This window comes from Prunus dulcis, chromosome 8 (assembly GCF_902201215.1).
Source record: "Prunus dulcis chromosome 8, ALMONDv2, whole genome shotgun sequence".
NCBI lineage: Eukaryota > Viridiplantae > Streptophyta > Magnoliopsida > Rosales > Rosaceae > Prunus > Prunus dulcis.
Genome location: NC_047657.1, coordinates 6629512 through 6656300, shown reverse-complemented (window position 1 = coordinate 6656300; position 26789 = coordinate 6629512). Strand labels below are relative to the sequence as shown.

Genomic DNA, 26789 nt, shown 5'->3' with positions numbered 1-26789 from the left:
ATGAATATAATTGCATCGTGGAATTATTTATTTGTCTATGTTTTGCATTGAATTGAAACTCGATATTTCAGATAGCAACCAAAAGCTTGGGTTTTTCTATCTTCTGGGAGGAAGAAGAAGCATTTATGCTTTCTAGTTTCGCCGTTTTGCTTTCTACTTTCAGCTTTACAAGGAGAGTTCTTGTATCTTTGATTAAGCTTCTATTCAGTTTTCCAAAATTCAAGCTTCAATTTTTAGACTCTCAATTAAGCTGGGGAGTGGATGAGTTTGGTTCATAATTTAGTTTTCTCAAATTCAAGTGATTTTTTTTTTCTTCATAAGAATCACCTTTTGTTCCTTTCCAAATCTGTATCAAAACCCCAATAAAAATCATAGCTAGGAATCCCCCCTTGCAGCATTTATATATAGTTGGGGATGTACCAATAAAAATTGCAAAATCTAAATACAATTCACACATACCAACTTGATCATAAACCTAATTACATGGCTCAAATAAGCTCTCTCTTTGTAGAAATTGAGCCAAGTCCTAGGCTTGGTGGAAGCATTCAAAGCCTTTGATGCAGAAAATGATGGAAAAATCAATCCTGCTGAGCTTGGAGGGATCTTGGGGTCACTTGTGTGCAAGACAAGTGATCAAGATGTGAGGGCAATGAGGCAACAAGGGGACACAAACAGAGATGGGTTTCTGAGCATAGAGGAGTTCTTGGGCATGAACACAAAGAACATGGAATTTAGGAAGCTTGAAGATGTCCTCAAGAATGCTTTTGAAGCCTTGGATGTTGATGGGGAGGAGATTGTGATTGTTGAGGAGCTTTATGAGGTTATGGGGGATGATTTTGGTTTGGGGTCATCTCTTGAAGACTGCCAGGGGATTATTGCTTCCATGTTGATATAGATGGAGATGGGGCTGCTAGCGTTGAGGACTTCAAACTAATAGTCAATTCCCTTCAAACTAGTAGTCAATTCCCTCTGAGATTAATCCTATTGATGTGTTTGGTCAATATAATTATGTATGAGATACTACAATTATGATAATGGGTTAGTTCATGTAATCTTATTTTATAGATCTTGGCAAAAGCAAATGAAAAAAAAAAAAATTGTCATATGAATCTTACCAAAAAGATTTCATGTCATTTGAATTTCAATTTAACCTAACCCTAAACCTTAAACCGCCACCACTGATGTGATTAATTGCAAGTGGACAATATTGCTCAAATTAATATAGTAGTAAGTAGAGTATCGTTCCAACAGGGATAAAGTAATCTATTAAATACTAGAGTGATTTATTTCTAATTATATTTGAATTAAAAGAAAATAGAATTATGATGATTAAAATCTAATTAAGCAAGTAAAATAAATTGAGATCAAGTAAATAATATAAAATATGAAAACAAAGATGATAAAGCACTAGGGCACCGATTTCACACCCAAATCCTTCTAGCTTGTTAATTCTAATTACCTAACATGTTGATAATCGTTTTCCCTTACCTCACCAATACTCTCTTCCGAGTTATGTTAGTTGTTCCTTACCATCAACCCACTCTATTCCTAGTTATGGATTTAGATAGCTAAGAACCCATTAAGATTTGTGGAAAACAATAAAGATTACACAAACCATAACCTAGTCTTCCGAGTTGGCTATGTAATTTATGGTACTTGTTACAATAAGCTTTTTATTAGGAACAATAAGCTTTTTTATTAGGAATCTCCTTCCGGTCTCAACCTAATTCTCCCAATCATGCAATTAGTGGCCAATTAATTGAACGCATTAAGAATGGTAACAAGTACTCAACATGTATAGATAAATAAAATTAACAATATCAAAGAATTTGAGTATTCATAGCTAAGCTACGTCGTAGCCCTAGTAAAAGAAATTAGTTCGTGAAGGACTTATTGAGAATCATGATGGTTGATGAAGACATGGAAGACATTGAATTCTCCAAGTAGAATGCCAAAGTTGCGCAAGCTTTCTTCGTATTCACCTTTGGATATTTCGGCTATAAGTATGAATATGTAGGATGATGGATAATGGAGGATGGAGGATGATCGGGGGTGCTTTGACAATGACCTAAACTTCCTATTTATAAGACTCCTAGAAATCCTATCTAAGGTATAATTACAATTGTTATAAAAGTAGGATTCCTTCTAAAATAGGGTCTTCTTTAACTCTCCTTGTTTGCCTTGATAAGACTTGAACCATCTTGAACTAGGAAAATTGACAACATTCCTTGCGACAAAAGGAATGACTTGGCTTATTGACTTGATTAATCTTCAATCTTCATCTTTTTGCCCTTTTTAGCACACTTTCTCCTATTTCCACAATTCCTTCACAAATCTCACAAAACCAATTAAAACAACCAATTTAAGCCAAGGAAGTTAACAAATAAATAAGTAAAGGATACATAAAATATATATAAAATACAGGCTTATCAACCACCTCTTCCACCTCCACCACCATCTCCGCCCACCACCTTTATCACCTCCACCTCTACTACCCTCACCACCTTCACCTTCACCTCCACCTCCACCTCCACAACCCCCACCCTCACCACCACCACCATCACCACCACCACCATCACCATCACTACCACCACCTTCATCACCACCACAATCACTACCATCACCACCACCACCACATGATTAGCGTACATAATACTTTTAACATTATGTTTATTTAGTCATTATTCACAGTTACAACAATTTTATATTAAAATTTACTAAACGATTTTAACACTGCTTTTTATACTAACAACACTTTAAAAATATTGTTTATCAAACATGAAACTCCTTTATAATTGATTATTTTCAAAGCATAGCATAAGCTGCTTTTTAAAAAAGTGACTGAAATTTCAAACTGGCCCTTAGTCAGACTATTTAGTGGGAACAACACCAAACACCTTTATAATATTATGGATAAATAGTTAGTAGTCTCCATAATAGATTAATATTAGAGTTTTTCTATTTAAACGCCACATTTTCTTTGTTCACCCCAACAATTTGTCAAACAAAGTAGGGCAAATATTCAATTATGCTCATATACGCTCATATTTTCTCATATTATTATTCTTCTCCAATATGGAGGTATTTATACAAGTACAAAGATGTGTTAACCCTAAATAAAATAGAAAATATATCTAAATTACAATAGGAAGTAAATCTCTATTACAATAGGACTAAATAATAATTGGTAAGTAACTAAAATTCTAATGAAATAAGGAACCAAAATACTAACTAAGTAAGGACTCGCCAACACTCCCGCTTAAGTTGGGTAAAGATATTTCATACGCTCAACTTGACAAGCGAGTCACAGAACCCGATACTTGAGAAGCACCAATTGTAAAGAGGTCTTTTCGTCAACTACCAGTGAAACAAGTAACAAACTAAAGCAAAGTTCGCAGCGAAAACACAAGAGCAAATTCGAAAATGTAGGGCACATAATAGAACACAGAAATCCTGTGAGCACGACAGTAGATAAGACAAAACACAGAAACCCTGTGATCATGACAGTAGATAAGGCAGAACATAGAAACCTATGAGCACGACAGTAAATAAGGCAGAACACAGAAACCCTGTGAGCATGACAATAGGTGAGGCAGAACACTATGAGCACCACAGTAGATAAGGTAGAACACAGAAACCTTTGTGAGCTGTAGTAAGTAAGGAGGAAGCAAAGGCAAAGGGCAAGGCCACAACAACAATGAAAACAATGACCAAATCAATGGAAAGCGAAGCAAGCACAAGCAACATCAACAGCGGCAACATCAACCACAACAATGGCAACGATAACAGCAACCAAAGTGAAGGAGAATTCCTCCATATATACTTTACCTAATTCATGCAGACACAACTTCTCTTCATTCCCCTTCTCCCCCTGAAGAAAAGAGGTCGTCGGAGTCAAGAAATAGGCAATATCTTCATGGGAATGAGAAATAAATCTTTTTCACTCCCCCTCCCCCACTTGAAGAGGAGGGAAGGAGAGCACTCAAATTATAAGGAGAATGCAATCACAGGTCACAAGAAAAACCTGGCTCTGATACCATGTCAAACAAAGTAGGGCAAATATTCAATTATGCTCACATAGGCTCATATTTTCTCATATTATTATTTTTCTCCAATATGGAGGTATTTATACAAGTACAAAGATGTGTTAACCCTAAATAAAATAGGAAATATATCTAAATTACAATAGGAAGTACATCTCTATTACAATAGGACTAAATAATAATTGGTAAGTAACCAAAATTCTAATGAAATAAGAAACCAAAATCCTAACTAAGTAGGGACTCACGAACACAATTAAATCATTGAGCTCTTAAGTTTTATTATTGTATAAAAAGATAAAAAAGGTCATCCAACTTAATACTTAACCCTAGTACATCTATACACACACCCCACACACTTAGAATAAACATCTATGAGAGCATTGCCAGCAATTACGTCCAAACAGTACCCATATTTGGTGACCAGGGCATGGATTTGCTTGCTCAATTCCAATGTAAATAAATCAGCTGAGACACCAAGAAGGTTGACGATTGTCAAGAGACTCCGGTGGAGCAATCTAAACCTCATCTCATTGAAAAGATCCAGCCTTTCAGACATCTTATCTTGTCTTCAGTAACCTTCAATCATTGCATTGTAAGAGACCACATTATGATCAACCATTAAATCGCATAGTTGTAAGAGGTTGGCATTTGCCAGCCTTTTGGTTTGGAGGTTTTGGGTTGGAAGACATTGGCCTTGTTGTGACTGAAGAATTGGGCACGCAAAGGTGGAGAAGTTGAGGGCTTGTGTCTTTGTAATCTTCTTATGGCAATGTGTTTGGTGCAGTGCAAAGTTTCTCTCATACCAAAGGAGAGGATGCTTTATTCAAATTGTGTGTGTTTCCTTTCTTTTATAATACTGGTACATGATAGAGGGATGCGGGGTGTGAGGTGTGAGGTGAACTTAGAGTGGTGAATGACAAGATAGCGGGGTGTGGGGTGTGAGATGTGAGGTTGATGAGTTTTTTATTTTTTATGTTCAGTGTGTATTTAGGGATAGTTTGAGAAGATAGGGGAGTTTTATTAGAAATTGAGAAATTTTGAATTAGAAGTTGGGGTGCACTTAGAATATGTGATGAACAAAGAGAAGTGCAGGATTTAAATAGAAACACTCTTAATATTATCCGACAAAAATTAGTCAGTACAGTCCAACGTACCAAACGAACCTTAAATTCTTTTAAACTTCTAACATAAATGTTTATAGAAAAATAAAATAAAATATATCAGCATAAATATTTCCTAGTGAATAGTCCCTATCCAAAACATACAAAAATTACTCCCTTATTTGAGCTGACATTTTCTCGGAAAGAATAAGATTCGCGCGGCCATTAACTTATTGATCAAACAACAAATAAATAAAAATATAAAAACAAACAAACAAAATAAAGAGGCAAATAAATCTAAAACCCTGCCAAAACCCTTGTTTTCGCTCAGAAGAATTCTGAAGCTTCGGTCCTCCACAATTCCATTGGCACCATGTGGAAGCAGCCCTTGCAGGTTGTTAAGGCCAATGTGTCCTCCAACCCAAGGACCTGGATCGTCATCGGTCTTAGCGTCGCCGGGATCGTGATCGTGGCCGAGACTCAACGGCGAAGACGACGAAGCAGAGCCCAAATCATGCTCAGAGAACCATTTCTGGAGCCTCGCTTCGACCTTCTTCCCTTTCCTCAGCCCCCTCCTCCGGCCGCCAGACAACCCCTTGCTTCCCTCACCTTCGCCATCAGCGACATGTCGTTCTCGCTCTCTCTCTCTCTCTCTCTCTCTCTCTCTCTCTCTCTCTGTTTTTGTTTGTTTTCAATTTCGGTTTATTTACTTTGTATTTTGTGCTGATTTTGATTTGGTTGATTATTTGTTGTATCTAGATTTGATGTGAAAGGGTATGTGACGGGGTTTGGGAGCCCGGATTGGGCGGGAACGCATGAAGCGGCTACGAAGACGGCGTTGGTGGTGACGGCTCTCTTGAAGAATGGGGCTACATGCGTTGGAAAAACAGTCATGGACGAACTCAACTTTGGGTAATGTTAGACGAATTTATGTTCAAATTGATAAAAACCTAAAAATTAAATGAAGAAAATAAATTTAGAAAGAAAGAAATGGAACTAAGAGCAATGAAATTTTGATTTGTAACAGGATTACTGGTGAGAATGTGCATTATGGAACGCCTGTGAATCCGCAATTACAGTCGCATATCCCGGGAGGTTCTTCCAGTGGTTCTGCTGTGGCTGTTGCGGCTGGTCTCGTTGACTTTGCTCTTGGTAAGTTCCTTTTTGTTAATTTTGGAGAATATGTTACTTGCCCAATTTAGTTTGCTGTTTGTACCACCCATTTGCTGTTTTTGCTAAATTTCTACTTCGTTTTACTGTTGGTTCGATTACATGGCGTATCTTGCATATTTAAATTCACACTCTTTCAGTGATCTGTCGCAAGTCACAATCAAAGAAAAGGTTTTAGACATCAAGGACATGCTCAGGGACTCAAATTGGACTCAATATGTAATCATGCACATAGCACTTACCCTTGTGCTTTGGCTTGTTAACTATACAAACTGATCATTTGAAGTTCTCATGCTTTTATAGGTATTGATACGACTGGATGTGTGAGAATTCCAGCATCATTTTGTGGCGTCATTGGGTTCCGACCGTCACATGGGGCTGTATCTATGATTGGAGTCTCGCCAAATTCACAGAGTTTAGACACTGTTGGTATGCTGGGAACTTCTTCTTGCTTGCTTATAATTTTTCTTTTTATTCTTTCATTTTCTCATTTTGTTATGTGCTGGTCCTTTAGGAATTTTTACCAGAGATCCATCTATTCTACACCATGTTGGACATGTTTTGCTTCAACTAAAGTCAGTGGAAACTAAAAGGCCAAGGTGCCTTATTTTTGCTGATGACCTCTTTCAGCTTTCTAAAGTTCCTACAGAGAAGACAGTACAGGTTGTCACCAAAGCAATTGAACATCTATCTGGGTGTAAGTTGCCTGACTTGAGATTTGTTGTATCTATAGGGCTTTATAGTCATTACCATTTCTTTTACTTTTGAAATATCAATGTTAAAGTCTACCATGAGATATCTCTGTTGTCATAACGTGATAGAGTTGTTCATAAAAAATAAAACCAAGCATAATAGTGTTGAAGTTGCTTCTTTTATTGTTTCTGCAGACCAACCTCCGAAGCATATGAATTTTAGTCAGTATGTTGCTTCAAATGTACCCAGTTTAAAAGGATTTCGTGAAGAATCCGTAAAACATCAAAATGAAATATTTACTTTGAAAGCTCTCTCTTCTGTGATGCTTTTGTTACAAAGGTATTGTAAGATTATTCAAGTCAATTATTTATTTTCAAATTCTCCAAGTTTCATAAATTTCCAGTTCTTTATTGTAAATGGAATTTGATTTGATAGCTCTCTCTTTCTCTCTCTCTCAGCACTTTCTGTTCTCGAATCAGGAGGATAGTTGCAGTTTAGTTGAGGACTTGAAATTGTTAGTACTAACTTCATTGGCATCTACAAATTCGTTTCAGATGTGAATTCAAAACCAATCATGAAGAATGGGTTAAATCAGCGAAACCAAGGCTAGGACCTGATGCATCAGATCGTGTTCGTGCAGCAATTGACTCTACACATGAAAACATGAAAACCCTATATAAAGTAAGGACTGAGATGAGAGCTGCTCTTCAAAGTCTCTTAAAGGTATCCCAACTCCTGTCAAATTGTTTTATTCATTTAATATTTTATAGATTTATCCACTTCGTTGGTGTTAAGTTCTAATGAAGTGACGCCGAAGAAAGAAGCTTTTGTAAGCTTAGAAACGTTTTAAATGTCATTAAATTGTAAACTGCACAATATGCTTTTGTTTTTCTTGTTGTACTGTCTCTCTGTGTATAGAGATATTCTTTGGTGCTGTTGTTTGTTTTCATTTTCTGTAAATATGTTCGACTTACGGGGGTTGCTCATCATTGTTGGAGTAGTTTTTGTTTAATGAGAAATTTAAACTGAAATGAAGGTACTTTTTTGCCCATAACAAAATGGAAGGTACTCTTTTTGGTCATAACTGAAAGGCAGGTGCTTATAAAATCATGTTCCATCACCTAGCAATGGGTTGAACATTTAAAGCAAAATTTCTCAAAGGGCAAGGGTCAATAATACAACTCCTAGGCATTCAATGTAGTGTATTTGGAGTGAGCTGGAAAATTATCTCTGATAAGTTGATTGTTGAAAGTATTGGTCTAGGTTTTAGGGATGAGAAATATTAAGTCTGGCTGAATAAAGAGAAGGTATAAATGTTTTTTTTGGTAATTTTAGAATGTATCTTGGATACTCTTAGTCTCTATCCTATATTGCCTGGGTTGGAGAATTGGAGATACCTATGGTTAAAACCCGGTTCCCTGTTTAACACTTTAGTAACGTGACAATTTCTCCATCCTTATAATATATAGAAGTAAGTTGTTCTTTTGTTTTATCATGGATGACAATATAGAGGTTTTAAATAATGATTTAGTTAGTTAGCTGTAGTCTTCCTGTCTGCTTTTAGTGGCATGTTGAGCTCCAGCAACCTGAGCTCTCTTATATCCTCCTCCATCCTGAAACCAGAAGAGAGGAATAACAATCTGCAGCTCCAACACACTCCTGCATTTCTGCATGTCAAATTGTGTTGTGTCGCTGATCATATGGGCTAATTGAACAAAATTATTTTATGAAAAGATTGAGTTGACTTTACTTTGTTGTTATTCATGTTCAATTTCTTTCTACCTGATGGTTCATATGTACAGTACCTCATTTTATATAACTCTATTTTTGTACCTTCTCTTGCCCAGGATGATGGAATATTAGTGATTCCCACAGTTGCAGATCCTCCATTAAAGCTAAATACAAAGAAAAGACAGTCATCTGAGTTCAACGATAGAACATTAGCATTATCAAGCATTGCCAGCATGTCTGGGTGCTGTCAGGTAACTAAGTACTTTAAAAGTTTCAGCCTTCATCTTTCTCTTTGACTTTCTGTAGCTTTGATTTATTCATGATTATATTTGCACATTTCCAGGTTACAATTCCAGTAGGAAAGCACAAAGAAAGTCCCATCTCTATTTCATTCATCGCATTCCATAGTGTTGATAAATTTCTCCTAGATACAGTCTTGGATATGTACTCTTCAATTCAGGAGAAAGTCAGCATTGCATCCCATTCATCGCCATCGCCAGATACCAATGATAACCTGGATGTTTCAGAACTCTTAAAAGAGAAGGTTTCTTCACCCTTAAGATCTTATCTAAAGCTTTCAATGCTTAGTGTTCTGCAATATTGTTTGTCATCTTTACCCTGAGTTTTCCATTGCATTCTCTGCATAACTGGTACTTGCCACGTTTATATGCTAATAAATTGAGTTCAAATTTTTGTCCTCTCCTGTTAGTGGTACCTTTTATTTTCCACAACATCACTTTTGCAATTGACATAAAATAAGCTTGGCTAATGCTTTCCTTTTCCTAGTCTTGAGCTCTATTATACTCTGTATTTTCCTAGTGAATGATGATCTTAATCTGATTCTTAGTGGAAGGAAGAGATAGGAAGGAGAGAGAGAGAGAGAGAAAGGAAAGGATAGATTATTTATTTATTTCTTATTTTCTTATAATTAGGTTATTTTAATATTCATATATATAATCAGGCAGGGATGTTTCACACACAAAAGTGAAGTTTAAGGAGCAATTTGGCACCCCAAAAAAAAAAAAACAAAAGATTTAGGAATGAAAGTGATACAATGGGTCAAACTTCAGGGGGTGTTCAGTTTTTTTCCCCTTTTGGCTCCTATTGATTTCTATATTTGTAGAATATTTTGGCCAGTTCTGTTGAATTTTCATTTTCTACCAGAAAAAAGAATTTGTAGAACCATTGTATCAATTAGCATTATTATTTTCTTTTAATTTCTATGTTTACTCATGAATCTTCTTCCAGGGAAATGCTGCATTTAAGGGAAAGCAATGGAATAAGGCTGTCAAGTACTATACTGAAGCTATAAAATTAAACATGATGAGCGCAACTTATTATTGCAACCGGGCAGCTGCTTACTTGGAATTAGGGTGGTATGAATTCTCAACTGTCTGTCAACTTATCTTTCTGTTGGCGTTTCCATCTATGCACTTATCAATTTCAATCATGCAGCTTCCAGCAAGCAGAAGAGGATTGCAGTAAGGCAATATCACTTGACAAAAAGGTAATAAAGCCATTTTGTAGTACGCAGATCTTTTACACTCATTGTTTTTATAACTATTGGTCGAAGCACTACAAACATGTTCATGTTATGCTTAATGTAATCAATAATTCAGTTAGTAAAAGGGTAGTTTGGAATTCAATACACCTCTTCCTGATGCTTACCGCTAAGTCATTTAGAAACTTCCTCTTCTTTTTTTCAACAGTATTTCTATAGTGGAGTAAGGTACAAAACTGGATGAGCAACAATTATTATTGTTTTATTTGTTTCTGGAATTTGATTGTGGTTCTTTACTCTTCAACTCTTACTGCTGCCTGGAGCATCCGTCAAATAGAATGATTGAAAAATACCAGATTCAAGCTAGGTGATTAAATTTGATTCTTAACATTACAGATTTAGTTACTGACCTACCATTGTGGTATATACAAGCCATAGTTTGGGTTATCTGATCTGACCATTTATTGAATATCTCTACTTCATGAGCGTTGCGTTTTAGTTCAAACAGATACATACAAAATTTGTGCTGCCTATATAGTTGGAACATGTGAATGTAAATTGTGTCGTTGAGCCTGTACGGCATCTTCGTTTTTACTATTTGTGATCCTTTGTTCTTTGTTCGACATTTGTGCAGAATGTGAAGGCATATATGAGACGTGGAACAGCCAGAGAATCGCTTCTTTGTTATAAGGATGCTGCTCAAGGTTAGAACTCTGATTTCATATTCTTTTGTATGTGCTGTGCTGCTTCAATGTATGGAAATCCTGCACTGATGTTTCACGTATCTGGTTATCATCACATGAGCTCAATTGTATGATTATTAAGGTGAACTACTTTATGCAGTCATGTAGTCTTCCCACTTCATTGAGTCATGGATTGCTAGATCCATTCTAGTGAGTTTCATGACGCTGTGGGGTAGTTGCCTTCAGTCATCTGCACTTCTCTTGATTTTTGTTTCAATAAGTAGTTATGAACAAGATTAGTTTTTGCATAGAAAGATTGTTTTAGAACTTTTTGTTTTGATTTTGAAAATCTGGCCAGCAATCGGATATATTGCTACAGAACTTGGAACACCCTGGACCTTTGACCTTTTATCATCTTCATCAAGATTATAGAAACAATTACATGTTGATGAAGCATTTGGGTTCCAATCCCTCTTGGTTCGAGGAGTGGTTGAAATGAACAGCGTGAGTTAGGTTTGAGAAGTGAAGGTGTTATCAGTGATGTCTTTTCGAATGTCTCATCTAATCTTAGTAACAAGACAGTATCTCATGTTGCTTTACAATCCATATTGGAAAGAACTGAATAGATGAAAATCCAATAGAAGAACAAACTGTGAAAGCGATGCTATCTTTTTTCTATTAAAAAGGAAGAGAAGTTACAATGCTTTAAACATAAAAAATTTGAAACCCTAATGACGTTAAACGAAAAATAATCCCAAGAGTATTAAATAAACCTAGCACAAGATGAACTGACTCTCACTTCTCTAGCACATATAATTCTTATTTATATTCCATTGTACTAGCCATGCTGTGTCATGCCATGTTTGATATGGTTCAGGATTTTAGGTTTGCCTGTCTTAGCATTACATGTGCAACATACTACTCCGGTGGCTGACCAAAAAAAAAAAAAGAAAAAAAAAGAAAGGAGAAAGAAACTTACAATTATGGTTGGTTTAGCTTCTTTCTCAATTTGTCTCCTTTGGCGTTTGCAGATTTCAAGCATGCCCTTGTTCTTGAACCTCAAAATAAGGTTGCCAATCTTGCTGAAAAAAGACTAAGGGAACTGATGAGCTGATTCCCTGCAAACAACAATTATACGGTGTAATACTCGTATCAAAGAAAATTGAGAGAAAGAGGCTGATGTTTTGTTTAGCGGCTGCAACAAGTTTTTTGGTCAGTCTTATGTGCATATTTAGTTTCTCTTGTAACTAATCATGCTTAGGACTACCGTTGAGAGGCCTCTCTATGTAAGTGATGGATGCTTGCTTATATCATCTCTTTTTGAGAAATTGAGAGCTGCCGTACTTTATTTGTCCCACACGCAAAACATTATAAAAGGAAAAAGAAATAGATTTCCATCTTGTAATTTTGTGAAATTTCTTTTGTTTATTCCCCAGCAGAGAATTGTAACTATTTCTCTGTCGACCAACTCTCTGTTTTTAATTTTTTTTAACCATTTAAGTTTATTTATGACATTCTTGGATTTTCAATGTCTCACCGTTTTGGACTTCCTTAATATATTCTTATGTAGAGTTAATAAAATCTCAATTTTCCGGATTCACGTTACGTGCGCCTATATGTAAAAGATAACAAATAAAAAACACAAAAATAGCACTCATGAGTGTTCAATTAGCTCTGGATTACATGGTTCAAACACATAAATAGTAGTTTTAAATTTTAATTATCCAAAGAAAGAACAAAACAAACGGATAAAATTGCGTACACACAAACACCCAATGGATCTACAGCTTCAACATCTTTGGACCAAACAAACTTCGGGAGTTTTTCTACTTCCCAGTCATGACGTCTCCTTTTTCCTTTCCTTTCATGGATGCATTTATACTCGAAATAATCTATATAGCCCAAATTCACGTTTGTTTTGAAGAATCTGTTTGGCCACTCTGGGCGTTCAGCTTAATTTAGTTCTCTCATGACCAAAAAGCATTCATTCTAGAGCATTAGTTAGTTAGTTAGTTAGTTATATGCATATGTATATAACCGTATGCATGCAGAGATTCATTATGATCAGTGTCATCCCCATCATCTACGTACGTATGCATGCAAGTTTTTCGTGAATTTTGAAATTAATTTATTTTCGTTACGTTAATTCTTCAATTTTCAAGATCAGTCAAACATATATGTTTCCTCTTAAGCTTCCTAAATTCATCAGCCTTACGGCTTCCATAGATTGGTTTTACCGGCATTCTTTCGCCAACGCCGGCCTTCGCTCGGTTTTAACCAATCTAGGTGATGGCACCATCATGAATTGCTGGGTGCCCAAATCCCACAAACCCTACAAACCGACCCTCCTCCTCCTCCACGGCTTCGGAGCCAATGCTATGTGGCAATACGGGGAGCATCTACGACACTTTACCCCCCATTTCAACGTGTACGTGCCCGACCTCCTCTTTTTCGGCCACTCCTACACATCGTGCGTGGAACGCTCAGAGTCGTTCCAAGCGCAATGTGTAATAAGGTTGATGGAGGCCCACGGGGTTGGAAAGATGAGCATTGTGGGGATAAGCTATGGTGGGTTTGTGGCGTACAACGTGGCCTTACAGTGCCCGGGGATGGTAGAGAGGGTTGCGCTGTGTTGTGCCGGGGTGTGCTTGGAGGCGAAGGATATGGAGGAAGGGTTGTTTAGGGTGTCGAACTTGGATGAGGCTGCAAGCATTTTGTTGCCTCAGACTCCAGAGAAGCTTAAGGAATTGATGCGCTATTCATTTTTCAAGCCTGCAAAGACCGTGCCCTCTTTTTTTCTCACAGATTTCATTCATGTACTTCGAATCTCTCTCTCTCTCTCTCTCTCCATTTCCCCTCTACAAATGCTTAAGTATAACTAATTTTCTGTATTTTGACAGGTGATGTGTACAGATTATGTAGAAGAAAAGAGAGACTTGATCCGGGCAATACTCATGGAGCGAAAAATGTTTAATCTTCCCAAGATCACACAGGTGATATGGTCTCTCCCATTCTTGCCTACACATGAAGCTATTTCAGAGTTCAATTTCATTGCTTTAAAGTCCTTATGCATGTCTACCTTATGATTTATGACGTTTTCATTAGGGTTTTTTTGTCGCTAAAGGGTTCTCTCTCTCTCTCTCTCTCTCTCTCTCTCTCATAATTTTCCTTATTAACAATGATTACGGTACTGTTCCATTTTAAACAGCCCACATTGATAATATGGGGACAACAGGACCAGATATTTCCGGTGGAGCTAGGGTACAGATTAAAGAGGTACGTAAATGCAAATGAGAAAGAAATTGTTAATTTGACTTTATATTAATTAGCTTGAAACAAATAATATTGAATGATAATATTTCTTCGTTGGTGCATATATATTTTGTTTGTCTTAGGCATGTAGGGAAAAGTGCTCAACTGGTGATTATCAAGAACGCAGGACATGCTGTGAACCTGGAAAAGCCCAAGGAGTTTGTGAAGCACCTGAAAGCCTTCTTTTATGACTCACCCTCATCTCCGTCCTCACCAACAACATGGAAAGATCACTTTCAGTTTCACATCAACAAAGTCTCTTCATAAGTAAACTTCTGATTTACCAAGGTGATTTTGACAAGAACATATATGTATATATACAAAGAGCTTCTATTGAGGGATCCCTCAAATAAGTTTATTTGAGAGACACATTTGTAGGGCCTACACCGTATTGTATTTCACTAATCAAAACAATCTATTTTGTAGATATTCATTTAAAGATCATCTCTACAAAAATCACTTGAATCGGATATCATTTGATCACTCAAATAAATTATTAAAATTTTAGTACTTTCTTGAAGCACCATGTTTATTGATTTTATAGGACACAATTAGATGTCTAAATGGTTTCCAATTTGTCTAGTTTTTTTTTTTTGCAAAGATGATCTATGAATGGAGACCTAAAAAATAGATGGTTTGAATCGTTAAAAACGACTTTATAAGGTACCCTAGAGGGAGTCCCTCAATAAAATGAGACTATATATATATATATATATATATGTATTTTACGCAAACAATAGATGATACTTCTAAACCTATATTAAGGTCTAGGGAATGCGAACATAACTTCATACCAACAGTGTGCTTTGGCTTCGGTAAACCTTTTTCTAGAGTGTGTTTAGGATAAGTGTATGAGTACTTGTAATCACATCATTTTATATTGGAATATTTTTGGACTAAGGTGTCCCATGAACATTTCCCTATAAGTGGGGTTTCACTATGTTAAAATTTTATGTGATCACTTAATTTTTATTTTGATGCACAGGTCATATTAAATAATTAATTTTATCAATCTTGGCACGTCTATTTATTTTCTTATGTTGTGCATAATTTTAAATTTGCATATTCACTCACCACCCCCCGCCCCCCTTTAGGCATTTATGAAGCATCGTACATGTGTTTTCACACCCAACTCATCGATGAGCCTTAGCTTAGCTTTCTTCGACCAACACGAGGTGATTTGGATCTTTGAATTAGAATCCACATACAACTAGTGATTGGAAAGAGTGGGAATGGGAATGGAAATGGAAAGAATGAGTCTCATTTCGGATTACTCCTTTGTTTATGATATGGAGGAAATTTGATCCTTGAGATTGGAGGTGGGATTGGGCAAGGGTGAATCGGAATAAGATTTTCCATTCCCCAATTGCCGTCATATTTTTATATATATATGAAAAAACCCAATACCCCTTTACAGAAAGACAACAACTATTTTTTTTAGGCACAATAATAGCAGCTAGTGTGCACCCATTTTGTCACATGACATTTCATGTTTTTTTTTTGCTATAGAATTGCATGCAATAAATAAGTTGGATTTTTAACTTATTTTTATAATTTTATATATTTAGATATATTGGAAGAAAATAATTAAACATATAACAATATATTATATTTTTACAAATATCAAATTCTATTTGTAACATAATATATATATATATATATAGTTGGTTTCTTATTACGTAACAAAAGTTGGTTTATTATTATTATTTTTTTTGGTAATTTGAAAACTTGTATAAGTAGTTGAAAAAATAAAATTTGTTTGTAGAAGGGTATTTTGGTAATCAAATTGGTTTTGATTCCAATTCTTCAAAATAGTAAACGGTTTTAATGGGAAACAGTTTTATTTTTCATTTGATTCTTGACAGTCAGTAAACAGTTTAATTAGAATGCTGACTCGATTCATGTTCGAGAATACATCTTAACGACCAACGGTTAACAATGGCTCTGATGGTTCATTCGGGATGTAAGCAAAACTCAAATTGGAGAAGAATATGGTCCATGAGTTCTCATTATTGGAAATATGTTTCTGTTTATTTTTTATTCTGATTCATGCTTATCTCGATTCTTTATTAGTAAACATTTCCTAAAAGATCCTATGACCAGATCTGAATCTCACACCCTCATGCATGGCAAACTCATTTCTTAGGGTTTCTCTACCCTTTTCTTCCTCTATTTTTTTTTAATTTTTTTTTGGTTACATGCCATTTGGTGAAAAGGCCAATATAGTAAATTGAAATTAAACCTAACATTTATTTTGTTACAAAGGAAAAGCCTAAATGCATAATAATTGCGTTACTTCAAATGTAACATCTCGACCCAAATTTAAGTATTCGTTTAATTTAATTAATTTAATAAATTATGAAATTACAATTTTATCTTGGGGGATATGGTTGATTTGGTCACTTTTAAATTCAGTAGGGTTTTGGGAAATTGAATGGCACCATGACATAGATCGCGTCGAGATGAGTTCATAGACATGTAGTGGGCTCAAATTGGAGTTGTAATGAAGAAGTTACGATCAACAGAAGCCTAGTGACATAATCATAAATATTTTGAAATGGGTTTTTAAAAATCACATTTTCTTCTTGCTCTCTCTCTCCCCCTCTCCCATCTGCACGTGATAGCCCCCCTGTTATTGTTCATCAAACCGAATTTTGGGCCACCGCTGCCAAGTCCGGCCATCATCTGAGCCAGGACTGGTCCCAAAACGACCGGCCAACTCCCTTCTTCCCACCCCACCCCTCAGCAGCCCCAGCCACCGTCACCGGAATAGCGAGAAAACCGATCGGTTTTGACCCAAAACTTCCACGACGCGTTCCAGCGATTCCAATCGCCAATTTCTTCTATCTAGGTATGCTTTTTCATCCTCTCAATGTGTTCTAGCTCATGGTTGGGTTGATAGGATCGATTTTTGAGTTTTGGAACTCGATTTATCGCTTAAAGTTTGGCCCATTTTGGGCTCGTGTTTCCGGCAAGTTCCGGTCAATTTTTGGCCATGGTCTAAGAACAAAAGTTGCTCCATTCGGTGTCCTGAACACCGGAATAGGTATAGGTATTGTTGGGTGTTTCAAGAATTTTCAGATCACCAAAATTTCTCAAGACACCGACGCCTTGCTGGAGTGTGTGGCGGCACGTGGGCCATTTCTAGGTGGCCCTTTGGTCCTAAAATGATCCCCATGTCATCCTGAGCACGACGCTATGCTCGGATTTGAAATTGGTTATCGTTTGGCGGTCGATCATACGCATATTATGCGTTATCTGGGTTCAATATGTTCGGACTGTTGGATCGACTCCATTTTTAAATATGTTGATCTAGGTACCTCTAGGACCCTGTAAGTTCACGAATTGTGATTTAGAGCTCTAGATGCTTCGATTCAATGACTTAACGTTTGCGTAAAACGGTAACCGTCCGATCGTTCGATCGCGAGTGACTTGACCACTCGATGTGGTCCAAACTTGAAGGACCTATTTAGTAAACTTCGTTGAACCTGTAGGAACGTTAGGATAGGAAATCGGAGGTCGTGGGCCCTGCAGGCCCTGTTGACCAAAAATGGAAAGTTTGGCCAAATCATTAACCACAGGTCCCGTCTTTTGGAATAGATTTTAAGTTCGAATCCCCAATCCTCATTACTAAACTAGAAAGAAAGAATTTCTATGCATTAGCTTGAACGCATCAGGGATTTATTTACGTAGCTCTTAGTTTAGGGGTACGCGTTTGGAAGTTATGATTATGGGATTTCCAGGGATTTCTTTTGTTAGTATTATTATTATTGTTGTTGTTGTTGTTGTTGTTATCATTAATATTATTAATATCGCTTTATTATGATGATTGTTATTATAATTCACTCATGGCTTGATAGAGGGGTTTGGGCGCGGTAAGGATCTAATTAAATGTCGATTATATGTTTACATTCAAATATATGTCTATGTGTTTGGGATTGTGGGCACATTGTATATCGATGTGGGTTTTAAAAAGGGTGTCTCGGAAAGTGAATAATAGGGGTTATGAATTTTGGTTGCTGAGTGGTATGTCATTTGTATGTGAAAATTGAGTTGAGTTGAGAACAGATGTTGAAGTATTGGATGATCTAAGTCAAACTAGTGAATTTTTAAGATGCAATACCTGATTATGAGAATTTCGGGAATGCATATTATTATTACTATTATTAGTGGTGCTATTAATATTATTTATAAAGGGCTATGGTTTTGGGAAATTTAAAGAGGGTATTTTGGATTTTATTATCTTGTCTTGTGGGATTTTCAAAGGTTGTATATTTCCTAAATATATGAATAGTAATTTGAATATTAATTAAATTAAATGGGCTTATTTAGTTTCGATATTTTTCTGAATATAGTTTTTCAAAAGGAAAAATGGGTATTATTTTATTATGTATATTTTTGTTATATGGAAACGATTTGTTTTGGAAATTGGGTTTTGAGAGTATTATCTTTATTATATATTAGTTTATGAAAGTGGATTTTGGATCTTGGTGATGACACACCATCTCTTAAGATCTTGGTGATGACAGGGAGTTACGGTAGACCCATAGTAGGGTAGTCTGCGAGCGTAGAACTTATCACGGGCGCACGAGTATTGAGGATTCTGCTGTGCGTGCTTGTGAGCCTAGTCCCCCAATTGGACGGCTCGTCCTTGGCCACATGGTTGTTGAGGATTCCTCCGTGTGGTTCAGCCAAACGATTCCAGCGTTGGATTGTTTTCCCCGGTGCATGATGTGTACTATCATATGTACCTCCCCTTGGATACTAATACTTGAAAACAATGGACATGGATAATTGGAAACATGGAAATGAATACTTGGATACATGGAAATGGATACTTGGATACATGGAAATGGATAACTAGGTAGTCTGCGCGCGTAGGACTTGTCGCAGGCGCATGAGTATTAAGGATTCTGCTGTGCGTGCTGGTTAGCCCAGTCCCCTGGATGGACGGTTCGTCCCGGGCGACATGGTTGTTGATGATTCCTCCATGTGGTCTAGTCAATCGATCCCCAGATTGGATTGTCTACCCTTGATACATGATGATGGTGTAAGGTGTGTATATTGATATATTATATATATATATATATATTTACATACATATTAAATATATGTATATGTGGATTCGTTTTCGAATGAAATTCTTGAACGGGTGCTTCGTGAGTATCTGCACATGTATGAACATCTGATTTATAGTTTGGAAAGTGTTGTTCGACAACATACACCTTGGATAGGGTATGGTTGCGGGGATGAACTGACATAAGGGAAGAAACTTATAAAGTGTTCAGTGTGTGCCTTGTTGGATTTGAAATTGGTGATGAATCTAAATTTAATCGTTAGTTTTACTTTAAATAATCGTATATCATCTAAAATCGTGATTGTCGATATAAGAACTACGTGTGGCTTGATCCCTCACCAAGGGGTACGTAGGTAGCCTGGGGTTCCACCTAGGTGCAACCGCGACTTAAATTGTTACTTTTGTTGAGTTTGGTTTAAAAATGTTGGGGAGCCTGGAGCCCAATCGTGGTGAGATCAAATGCTTGGTTATATTTCAGTTTTACTAAGTAGTTATGGTTAAAATATGTTTGTGGTCAGGACGAGTCTGAAACTCATGTGGATGGATGATTGGCCCTGGTCTGAGTCTTTAGAACTTCTTGTGATTGTACACAAATGGTTTGACTACATGCTTTGATATCTTTCTCCAAACAGTGGGGCAAGTATATGGAAACTTTGTTTTATTTCCCTCACGATTTTTTGTCGTGCACCCTGAACTTCTGTAGGGCATTTTTATTTGTTTAATTTCCCTTGAACTTCATTTTGGTTGTAGACTGGAGTCTTCCTTAGAATTGCTATGTTATCACCCATGTAGGGTTGGATTTAAGGCCAGAGGCCTATTCTGTGAACTGTATGCTTTTACATTGTGCATGCTGAAGTTTAGAAATCTTAAATTGTGCCTTTGATAGGTCCAAAAATTTGGCTAAGTCCGTTTTTCAGGGGAGGCTCTGCCGAAATTTCGGCAAAAGTCTCGTCTCTTTTAGTAAGTGGGCTTGGCATCAGTATGATGTCGGAATTACAACAGGATTCGTCCCGGATTTTGAGGAATTTGAGGCAGGTCCTTTCATCAAAGATGAAAACCAAAACAGAAGTTCAAAACTAACAAAAATGGAAAGCCAATCAAAGAGTGGAGAGAGATCCTAAACTTAAAATGTTGAAACTTGCTAAGATCCTTAGATATTTCATCAAGTTTCAAAGTTGTAGCAGATTGCTATGAGTTATAAGAGGAATATGATACAAATTGTATTAAATCTATACCATTTTACAAGGTCAGGGTTGAGACTTGTTTAAGTCCAAAAAATATAGGGAAGGTCCAAACATATTCAAGTCTGATTGCATCACTTTGTTGCAAGAGAAGCTTAGCCTCGGCACATCGAGGCATATCAAACACCACATGTAACATCAAGAATTTCCTATGCATACACTGATATTCGTGCCATGCCAATCAAGACTTTAATTCAGCAATATGTAGAGATCAATTTAAATTCATACAATTTACTAGGGTGCTCAAGCTTACCCACCCTAACCAATGCGACGTGTTTCGAACATGAGGACACATTAACAAGAAACATGAAACTGGCCGAAAAGCTTAAGTGGGGCTCAAGCTACATGTATACATGGGGCTTGCTTAGTGAGTACTAGATAGTGTGGATGGTTACAAAGGTCCATATGGCCCATTAAAAATTCAAAAAGATTGAGGTTTTGGGAGCACCAAAACCCAATCCCACTTTCTTGAGGCCAACCACATGGATAAGGAGAAAAAATTTACTTATGACCCATTTTTGTGAACAAACCAAATTTGCTTGAAATTCAAACTCGAGCAATCAAACCTCAACTTGCATGGGTAAAAGAGCCACCAAGAACCCATAACTTTAAACTTTTGCCTAAATAGGATCTTTACCTTTACAAGCTCACATAGGAAAAGACGAAGAAAAGCCAAGATGGAACTTTACCAAGAAGGGAGGCCTTTGGAGAGTCAAATTTTCATGTTTCCCTTTTCTCCGTGCCCATCCTGTTTCCCCTTTATTCTTCTGATATGTGTCCTCTTAACTAACAGAATGTTAACTCTGTTAAGTCTCTCAATTTTTATTAAAATTTTATAAAATAATTCGTTCATCTTCATCTTCCCTTTTATAAAAATAAAAAATAAAAAAATAGTTCGTCTTTTCCGCAACCAACACACCTCAGTGGTAGCCCCCTCTGCTCGTCACTACCCCAAGCCCCCCTTTCTCTCTCTTTGAATTTCTGCACCATATCAAGATAGTCTGAACTCAGCCCAACCTCTTCTCCCACTTTGAATGCATCATCAACCATTGCCAGCTCTCTCTTGTTTTCTCTCTATTTCCATTTTTTTTCTTTTGGATCATCAACGAGACAAATCCTAAGAAGAATCGCACCTTGAGATCACTACAAAGAAAATGAAATTTAAAGTTTTTTTTATTCAAAAAATTAAAAAATAGAAAGCAAAAATAAATTGCAATAGGTTATCAGTTGTCACAATATTTTGGGGGGGCTTTGTTTTTTAGAGCGTGAAGAGAGTTGCGTGCTTCTTGTTCCAGATCTGTTTCCTCTCAAAATCTTCATATTCAGAACGCCTACATGGCTCATCTTCAGAGAGAGAGAGAGTGGTGACTGTGGGGGTAGTGTTGGTTGTTAGAGTTTTGCTTGGGTTGCTGCTGGGTTTTTGGATTTCTATTTTTCATTTTATTCAAAGTTAACAACATTATGTTTGATGTTAAGAGATGACAGGTGTTAGAAGAATAAAGGGGAATCAGGGTGGGCACAGGAAAGCTTTAGGCCTCATGATGTTTTGTTCCATTGTCTATAAACCTAGCTGATTTTAAAAATATTTGACTGATGAATGCTAGAATGGGGAAGTGAGGAGAAAGAAGTGAAACAACTTGGCTAAAAAAGGAAATGGAAGAAAGCACATCCCTAGAATCAAACAAATACCGAGAAAATACATGAGGCATATCGTTCTTAAGATCATTGATGTATATATAAGGGAAATATGTATGGTGCCTCATATCTAAGAACTGCTTGCTTCATTGCAACTTATAGTTGTAATTTTACTTGTAGGTAAAACTTCTGTACGTGAACTCTCGACTAATGACATTTGGTGAATTCAGTTTCTATGTAGCACACCCCTATACTTGTCTTAATGTTACTACAAAAGTGATCATTTGAGATTAATCATCCTAACAATTGAGTACATATAATATATGCACTTCTTTATAGATTATAAATGCCAGTGGGTACTCCTATGACTATGAACTATTTAGGATGTGTGTGTGCAAGAGTAAAGGTCTTGTGAATCTAACCTCAAATATTAAATTCTCTTTATTTTGTATTCTTTGGATTTTCTTTAAGTATATAACTATTAATAAGACGATTACTGTGGGAGTGATTTTCCTCCCTAGGGAATATTTGTCTCGAGATCCTTTCTTCCTCTTCGCTTCTCTTTCTCCTCGCAAAACAACATGGAGTGAAAAGACCACACCTAGGGGGTGTTGGTCAAATGCCCTTCAATGCCTAAGTTAGGTTGACTGTGTATAGGAAAAACAGTAGCTAACAAGGTGTACGGAGATTTCTATCGGGGAGAACCGAGTGGCCGGAGCCTTGTGTGTGTGTGTGTGTGTGAGAGAGAGAGAGAGAGAGAGAGAGAGAGAGAGAGAGAGTGTGTGTGTGTGTGTGTGTGTGTGTGTATGTGTGTGTGTGTGTGTGTGTGGCGGCTAGGGTTTGTGAGAAGGGATTTATGCAGAGTTTCAGACGTACCTCAAACCTTATACGTAGCCATGTATTTATAGGAGCCTCGGAGGTTAGGGTTTCAGAAGAATAATTCCACACATGGAAAGGAATTATTCTCCCCCAATTTGGAGAGATTGAATTAATTAGGGATTTGATTAAATCAAATCTTCAATTATGGCAAGGATCCCTAATTTAGTCAAATAATTCCCAAATTGATTGGATTAATTATTTGACTTAGGATATGTAAATATTTGCATCCACAAATGCCCCCCAGCTTCTGCATGGCGCATGGTGGCACGGAGGAGGTGTGAATTCATTGTTGGGTTGTCCAACTGCAATTGGGCTTTCTTCTGTGACTTGGGCTCTTGAGTGGAGGAGGTCCTTGACTTGCTTGAGTGGAGGAGGTCCTTGACTTGCTAATTTTTTGAAATTGGGTTCCTAGTTGGAATGGGCTTGGGACTCCTTGTAGGTCAAGGAACCTCAGTTGCTTTAAATATAAGGCTCCACCTTACTTCTTTTCAAATTGCAAAGTCTCCTCCCTATTTTCTATTAGTGAGAGAATTCTTGGAAGATTGCTTCGCTTTTCAAGGAGAAGAGTGCACCCCAAGGTAGATTAAATTGAGCCCTCAAATATTTTTTCTTTGATTTTATTTTGGGCAGTAAGGAGAAGAGGAACAACCAAGGTGGCGACGGCGACAGCTATGCTATGGGAGAGCTGGACGCCGGGGAGTATGGCAAAGGGCAGGCCTCGCGTGTTGGGCTCAAAGAAGAGCTGGAGCTGGAGGTATGAGGCAAGGGGCCTCGGGTGATGGGCTCGGAGGTGAGCTAGGCTGGAGCGTAGTAGGGCGCGAGCTGGAGCTGGTTGCTGAGTGAGCATCGGAGGTAGGCTGTTGGTCTACCCCTTATTGAAGATGTTGAAAGATGGAAACTGCATGGCCCAAACCCAGATGATTTGCCTGCTAAACAGGAGAAGTCCTCGACCGAGCTCCCTGAGAAGAGGAAGGCTAGCAGTAGAACTATCAGAGATGAAGCTACAACCTCACAATCGAGGGATGTCTCTCCACAAAGAAAGAAATTAAGACCTTCTTCTGCCATGAGCAAGTCTTCCTCTAGGGGGTCCCATCTGTCGAGACGGTCCCCATGGGAATTGTTGTTTCTTCATCTGCCAGTATTAAGTACCTCGTCGGCACGTATAGCAAGAAGGTCAATGGCATGCAGGAGGTTCGGGATATTCTGCTCAAGTCTCCACCTGAACTGCTCAAAACCCATGATATGCCCTATAAGGAGGTTACTAAGAAGTAGGGTTCGAGTCGTCTGCGTTGATCCGGGGATCAAATTGAGAAGACTGTACCCTTGTCCAGTAATCACGACTCCTCTATCAAGCCACAAACAGTCAAGCGTAGAGCTGATTCAATATTGCAAGCTTCGGTCAAGAGGGCTAGAGAGTCATCTGCTCGCGCAAAGAGTCTTTCAATTGTGCGAAATGCTGGTTCGGGAGCTGGTGACAATTTTGCTAAGGATAAGCATGTGTTTGATCTGCTCAAACAAACTTCCTGTCAAGTCCATTTGCTTGTGCCAAGCTGGTTGACTACATACATCAAGCTGGTGGCCTTGGCACATTCTCGAACCTTTCCCTGGATAAGCAAGAAGAAGTTGTCGTGTATCATCTTCTAAATGGGATGGTTTTTGCTGTTGGGACCATGTGGAACTCGTCTTCTATTGACCCCTCTTCTGCTCTGATCGATGAGCTGATGAAGAAGAATGCTGATTTGACCAACAAGCTCTTGAACTAGCGAATTCGCCATGACGCTAGGATTTCTGAGATAAATGAGAGTATGTCTGCGCTGAAGAGTTCTCTTGGCCAAAAAGATGGTGAGCTCAAGTTTGTTGCTGCTGCCCTAGTCAAACATAAGGAGGCCTACTTCCACCTCAAACACAAGTATGTCATTCTAGCCCAAAATCGTGACAAGTTGCTGATCAAGTTTGACACCCATGTTGAAGCCGCAGAGGCATCCAGGCATGAGATTGCTGCTAATGAGTACAAGTTGGGATACTAAGAATGCATGAACAATGCTTCTCCCTGTTGCCCCATCAAAGATGAAGATTCTGAGCTGCTATACCTTGACGTGCCCCTACTCAAAGTGAGCGGATCAATATTGTGGGTGTAGATGCAGTTGAAGAAAAGATGGCTGATGAAGCTGCAGTGGAGGAAGATGATGCCAAAGGTGGCGCAACTGATGAGGTCAGGGCAGATGCGAAGGAGCTGCCAACTAGGGCTGCCGAGCTGATGGTGGAGGTTGAGTAGAGTGAGGCCATCGTCAACGCAGCTAATCAGGAGGCAGCTAAGGAGGTAGTTGGTCAAGGGTCACCTGTTGGGGTCCCCTAGTAGACGTAGACTCCTTTATTATTTTTTAACTCTATATTTTTACTTTTTGTTTCAATAAGTGGTCTTTAGTTGACCATTTTTTTTCTTGTTGAACTTGGTTAGTTGGCCACTTTGCTGTGGAATTTTCAGTTGTTTTTTGAACTTCAATTCGCATTGCATCTTTGTAAGTGGTCCGCCTGGCCTACGTCCGGAGACATATCGATGAGAGTAGCCTATTTGGCCTATGTCTGAAGACATGTTGATTGCTCTCCTGAGAGTGCCCCGTTTGGCCTATGTCCGGAGATATGTCGATTGCTCTCTTGGGAGTTGCCCGTTTGGCCTATGTCTGGAGACATGTCGATAGCTGATCAGTTCACAATTGTATATCATTTTGTACCCTTCTTGCTTATGATTTGGTTATGTTATTGAGTCAAACGTGTGCTTTTAATCCCTTTTCTGTTTATCATTCAGTTCATTGGGCTCTAGGTAACAATGGTGTCTTTGGATAAGAAAAGATGCAAAATGGTGCAAAAACGAGCAGACTGGGTTACCAACTCATTTCGGCCTTAACATCTTCCTCCGAACTTTGATTTGCCCAAATAAATTGTGGTTGGAAAGATGAGAGTCTGAACTTCAAGATGGACTACTCAAATGCATCAGATAATGAAGTTGAGCCCAATTCGTGAGCCCATGTACACATCAGACCTGACATGTTGAGCAATTAAGGGAGCAATTGAGGGAGCAATTAAGGGAGCAATTGAGGGAGCAATTAAGGGAGCAATTGAGGGAGCAATTGAGGGAGGTCTTTCCTTGACTTTAGACCCGACATGTTGAGCAATTAAGGGAGCAATTAAGGGAGGTGTGTCAGTTACTCAAGTGCAGAGGAGTCACTCCATTCACCTATAAATCACTCCAGCCATCCTATATCACTTCATTGAGCCCAAAATCAGAACACACAAGAACTCCAACAAGCCTTCCTTCCATTTCCTACGAATTTGTTCTTTCTCTGCCATCACCAACCACCCAAACTCATCCCAAATCACCTCTTTAGTTGCCATACTCTAGACATGAGAAAGTTCTTGGAGTAGCATTAGACGTGGAGAAGCACCTAGAGAAGCCTTGGAAACCACAAGCAACTTCAGAATTGGGTTTTTCTACTCTTATTGCATTCAATATGTTTTCTCATTTTTGCTTAAGTTTCATTTCCATTATAAGTAGCTAAATTCATAACTAGGGCTATGATGTAACCTAACATGAATATTCTGGGTTTATAAGTTGAAGTTTTGAGTTTCAAGTTTGATTCATGATTCATATTCCTATTCTTTATGCTTATCAGTTAATATGCTTGTTTGGATGATTGATCACCATTAGAACTTTTATATTAGCTAC

General features: G+C 37.8%; 2 protein-coding genes and 1 pseudogene across 2 annotated transcripts; all 3 read left to right on the top strand.

Moving 5' to 3' along the window:
• The first annotated feature begins 261 nt into the window (after positions 1 to 261).
• Positions 262 to 1103, top strand: LOC117638350 (annotated as a pseudogene).
• Positions 1104 to 5420: 4317 nt separating this feature from the next.
• On the top strand, positions 5421 to 12320 carry LOC117638784 (outer envelope protein 64, mitochondrial). The gene is made up of 13 exons (XM_034373903.1): positions 5421 to 5770; positions 5903 to 6055; positions 6171 to 6295; positions 6617 to 6742; positions 6828 to 7010; positions 7201 to 7345; positions 7561 to 7729; positions 8854 to 8988; positions 9081 to 9281; positions 9986 to 10113; positions 10193 to 10244; positions 10873 to 10942; positions 11953 to 12320. The coding sequence occupies exons 1-13, from the start codon at positions 5517 to 5519 to the stop codon at positions 12033 to 12035; spliced, it is 1824 nt and encodes a 607-aa protein (XP_034229794.1). The 5' UTR covers positions 5421 to 5516; the 3' UTR covers positions 12036 to 12320.
• Positions 12321 to 12735: 415 nt separating this feature from the next.
• On the top strand, positions 12736 to 14698 carry LOC117637742 (monoacylglycerol lipase ABHD6). Its single transcript, XM_034372730.1, has 4 exons — positions 12736 to 13737; positions 13822 to 13914; positions 14130 to 14197; positions 14317 to 14698. Exons 1-4 carry the CDS (start codon positions 13099 to 13101, stop codon positions 14498 to 14500), a joined length of 984 nt encoding a protein of 327 aa, XP_034228621.1. The 5' UTR covers positions 12736 to 13098; the 3' UTR covers positions 14501 to 14698.
• The last annotated feature ends 12091 nt before the right edge of the window (positions 14699 to 26789 follow it).

Coding starts and splice junctions, on each gene's coding strand:
- LOC117638784 (XM_034373903.1), top strand. CDS start 5,517: ATGTGGAAGCAGCCCTTGCAGGTTGTTAAGGCCAATGTGTCCTCCAAC. Junction 6,056..6,170: donor ATGGACGAACTCAACTTTGG/GTAATGTTAGAC, acceptor GATTTGTAACAG/GATTACTGGTGAGAATGTGC. Junction 10,245..10,872: donor CAATATCACTTGACAAAAAG/GTAATAAAGCCA, acceptor ACATTTGTGCAG/AATGTGAAGGCATATATGAG.
- LOC117637742 (XM_034372730.1), top strand. CDS start 13,099: ATGTTTCCTCTTAAGCTTCCTAAATTCATCAGCCTTACGGCTTCCATA. Junction 13,738..13,821: donor TTCTCACAGATTTCATTCAT/GTACTTCGAATC, acceptor GTATTTTGACAG/GTGATGTGTACAGATTATGT. Junction 13,915..14,129: donor ATCTTCCCAAGATCACACAG/GTGATATGGTCT, acceptor CATTTTAAACAG/CCCACATTGATAATATGGGG.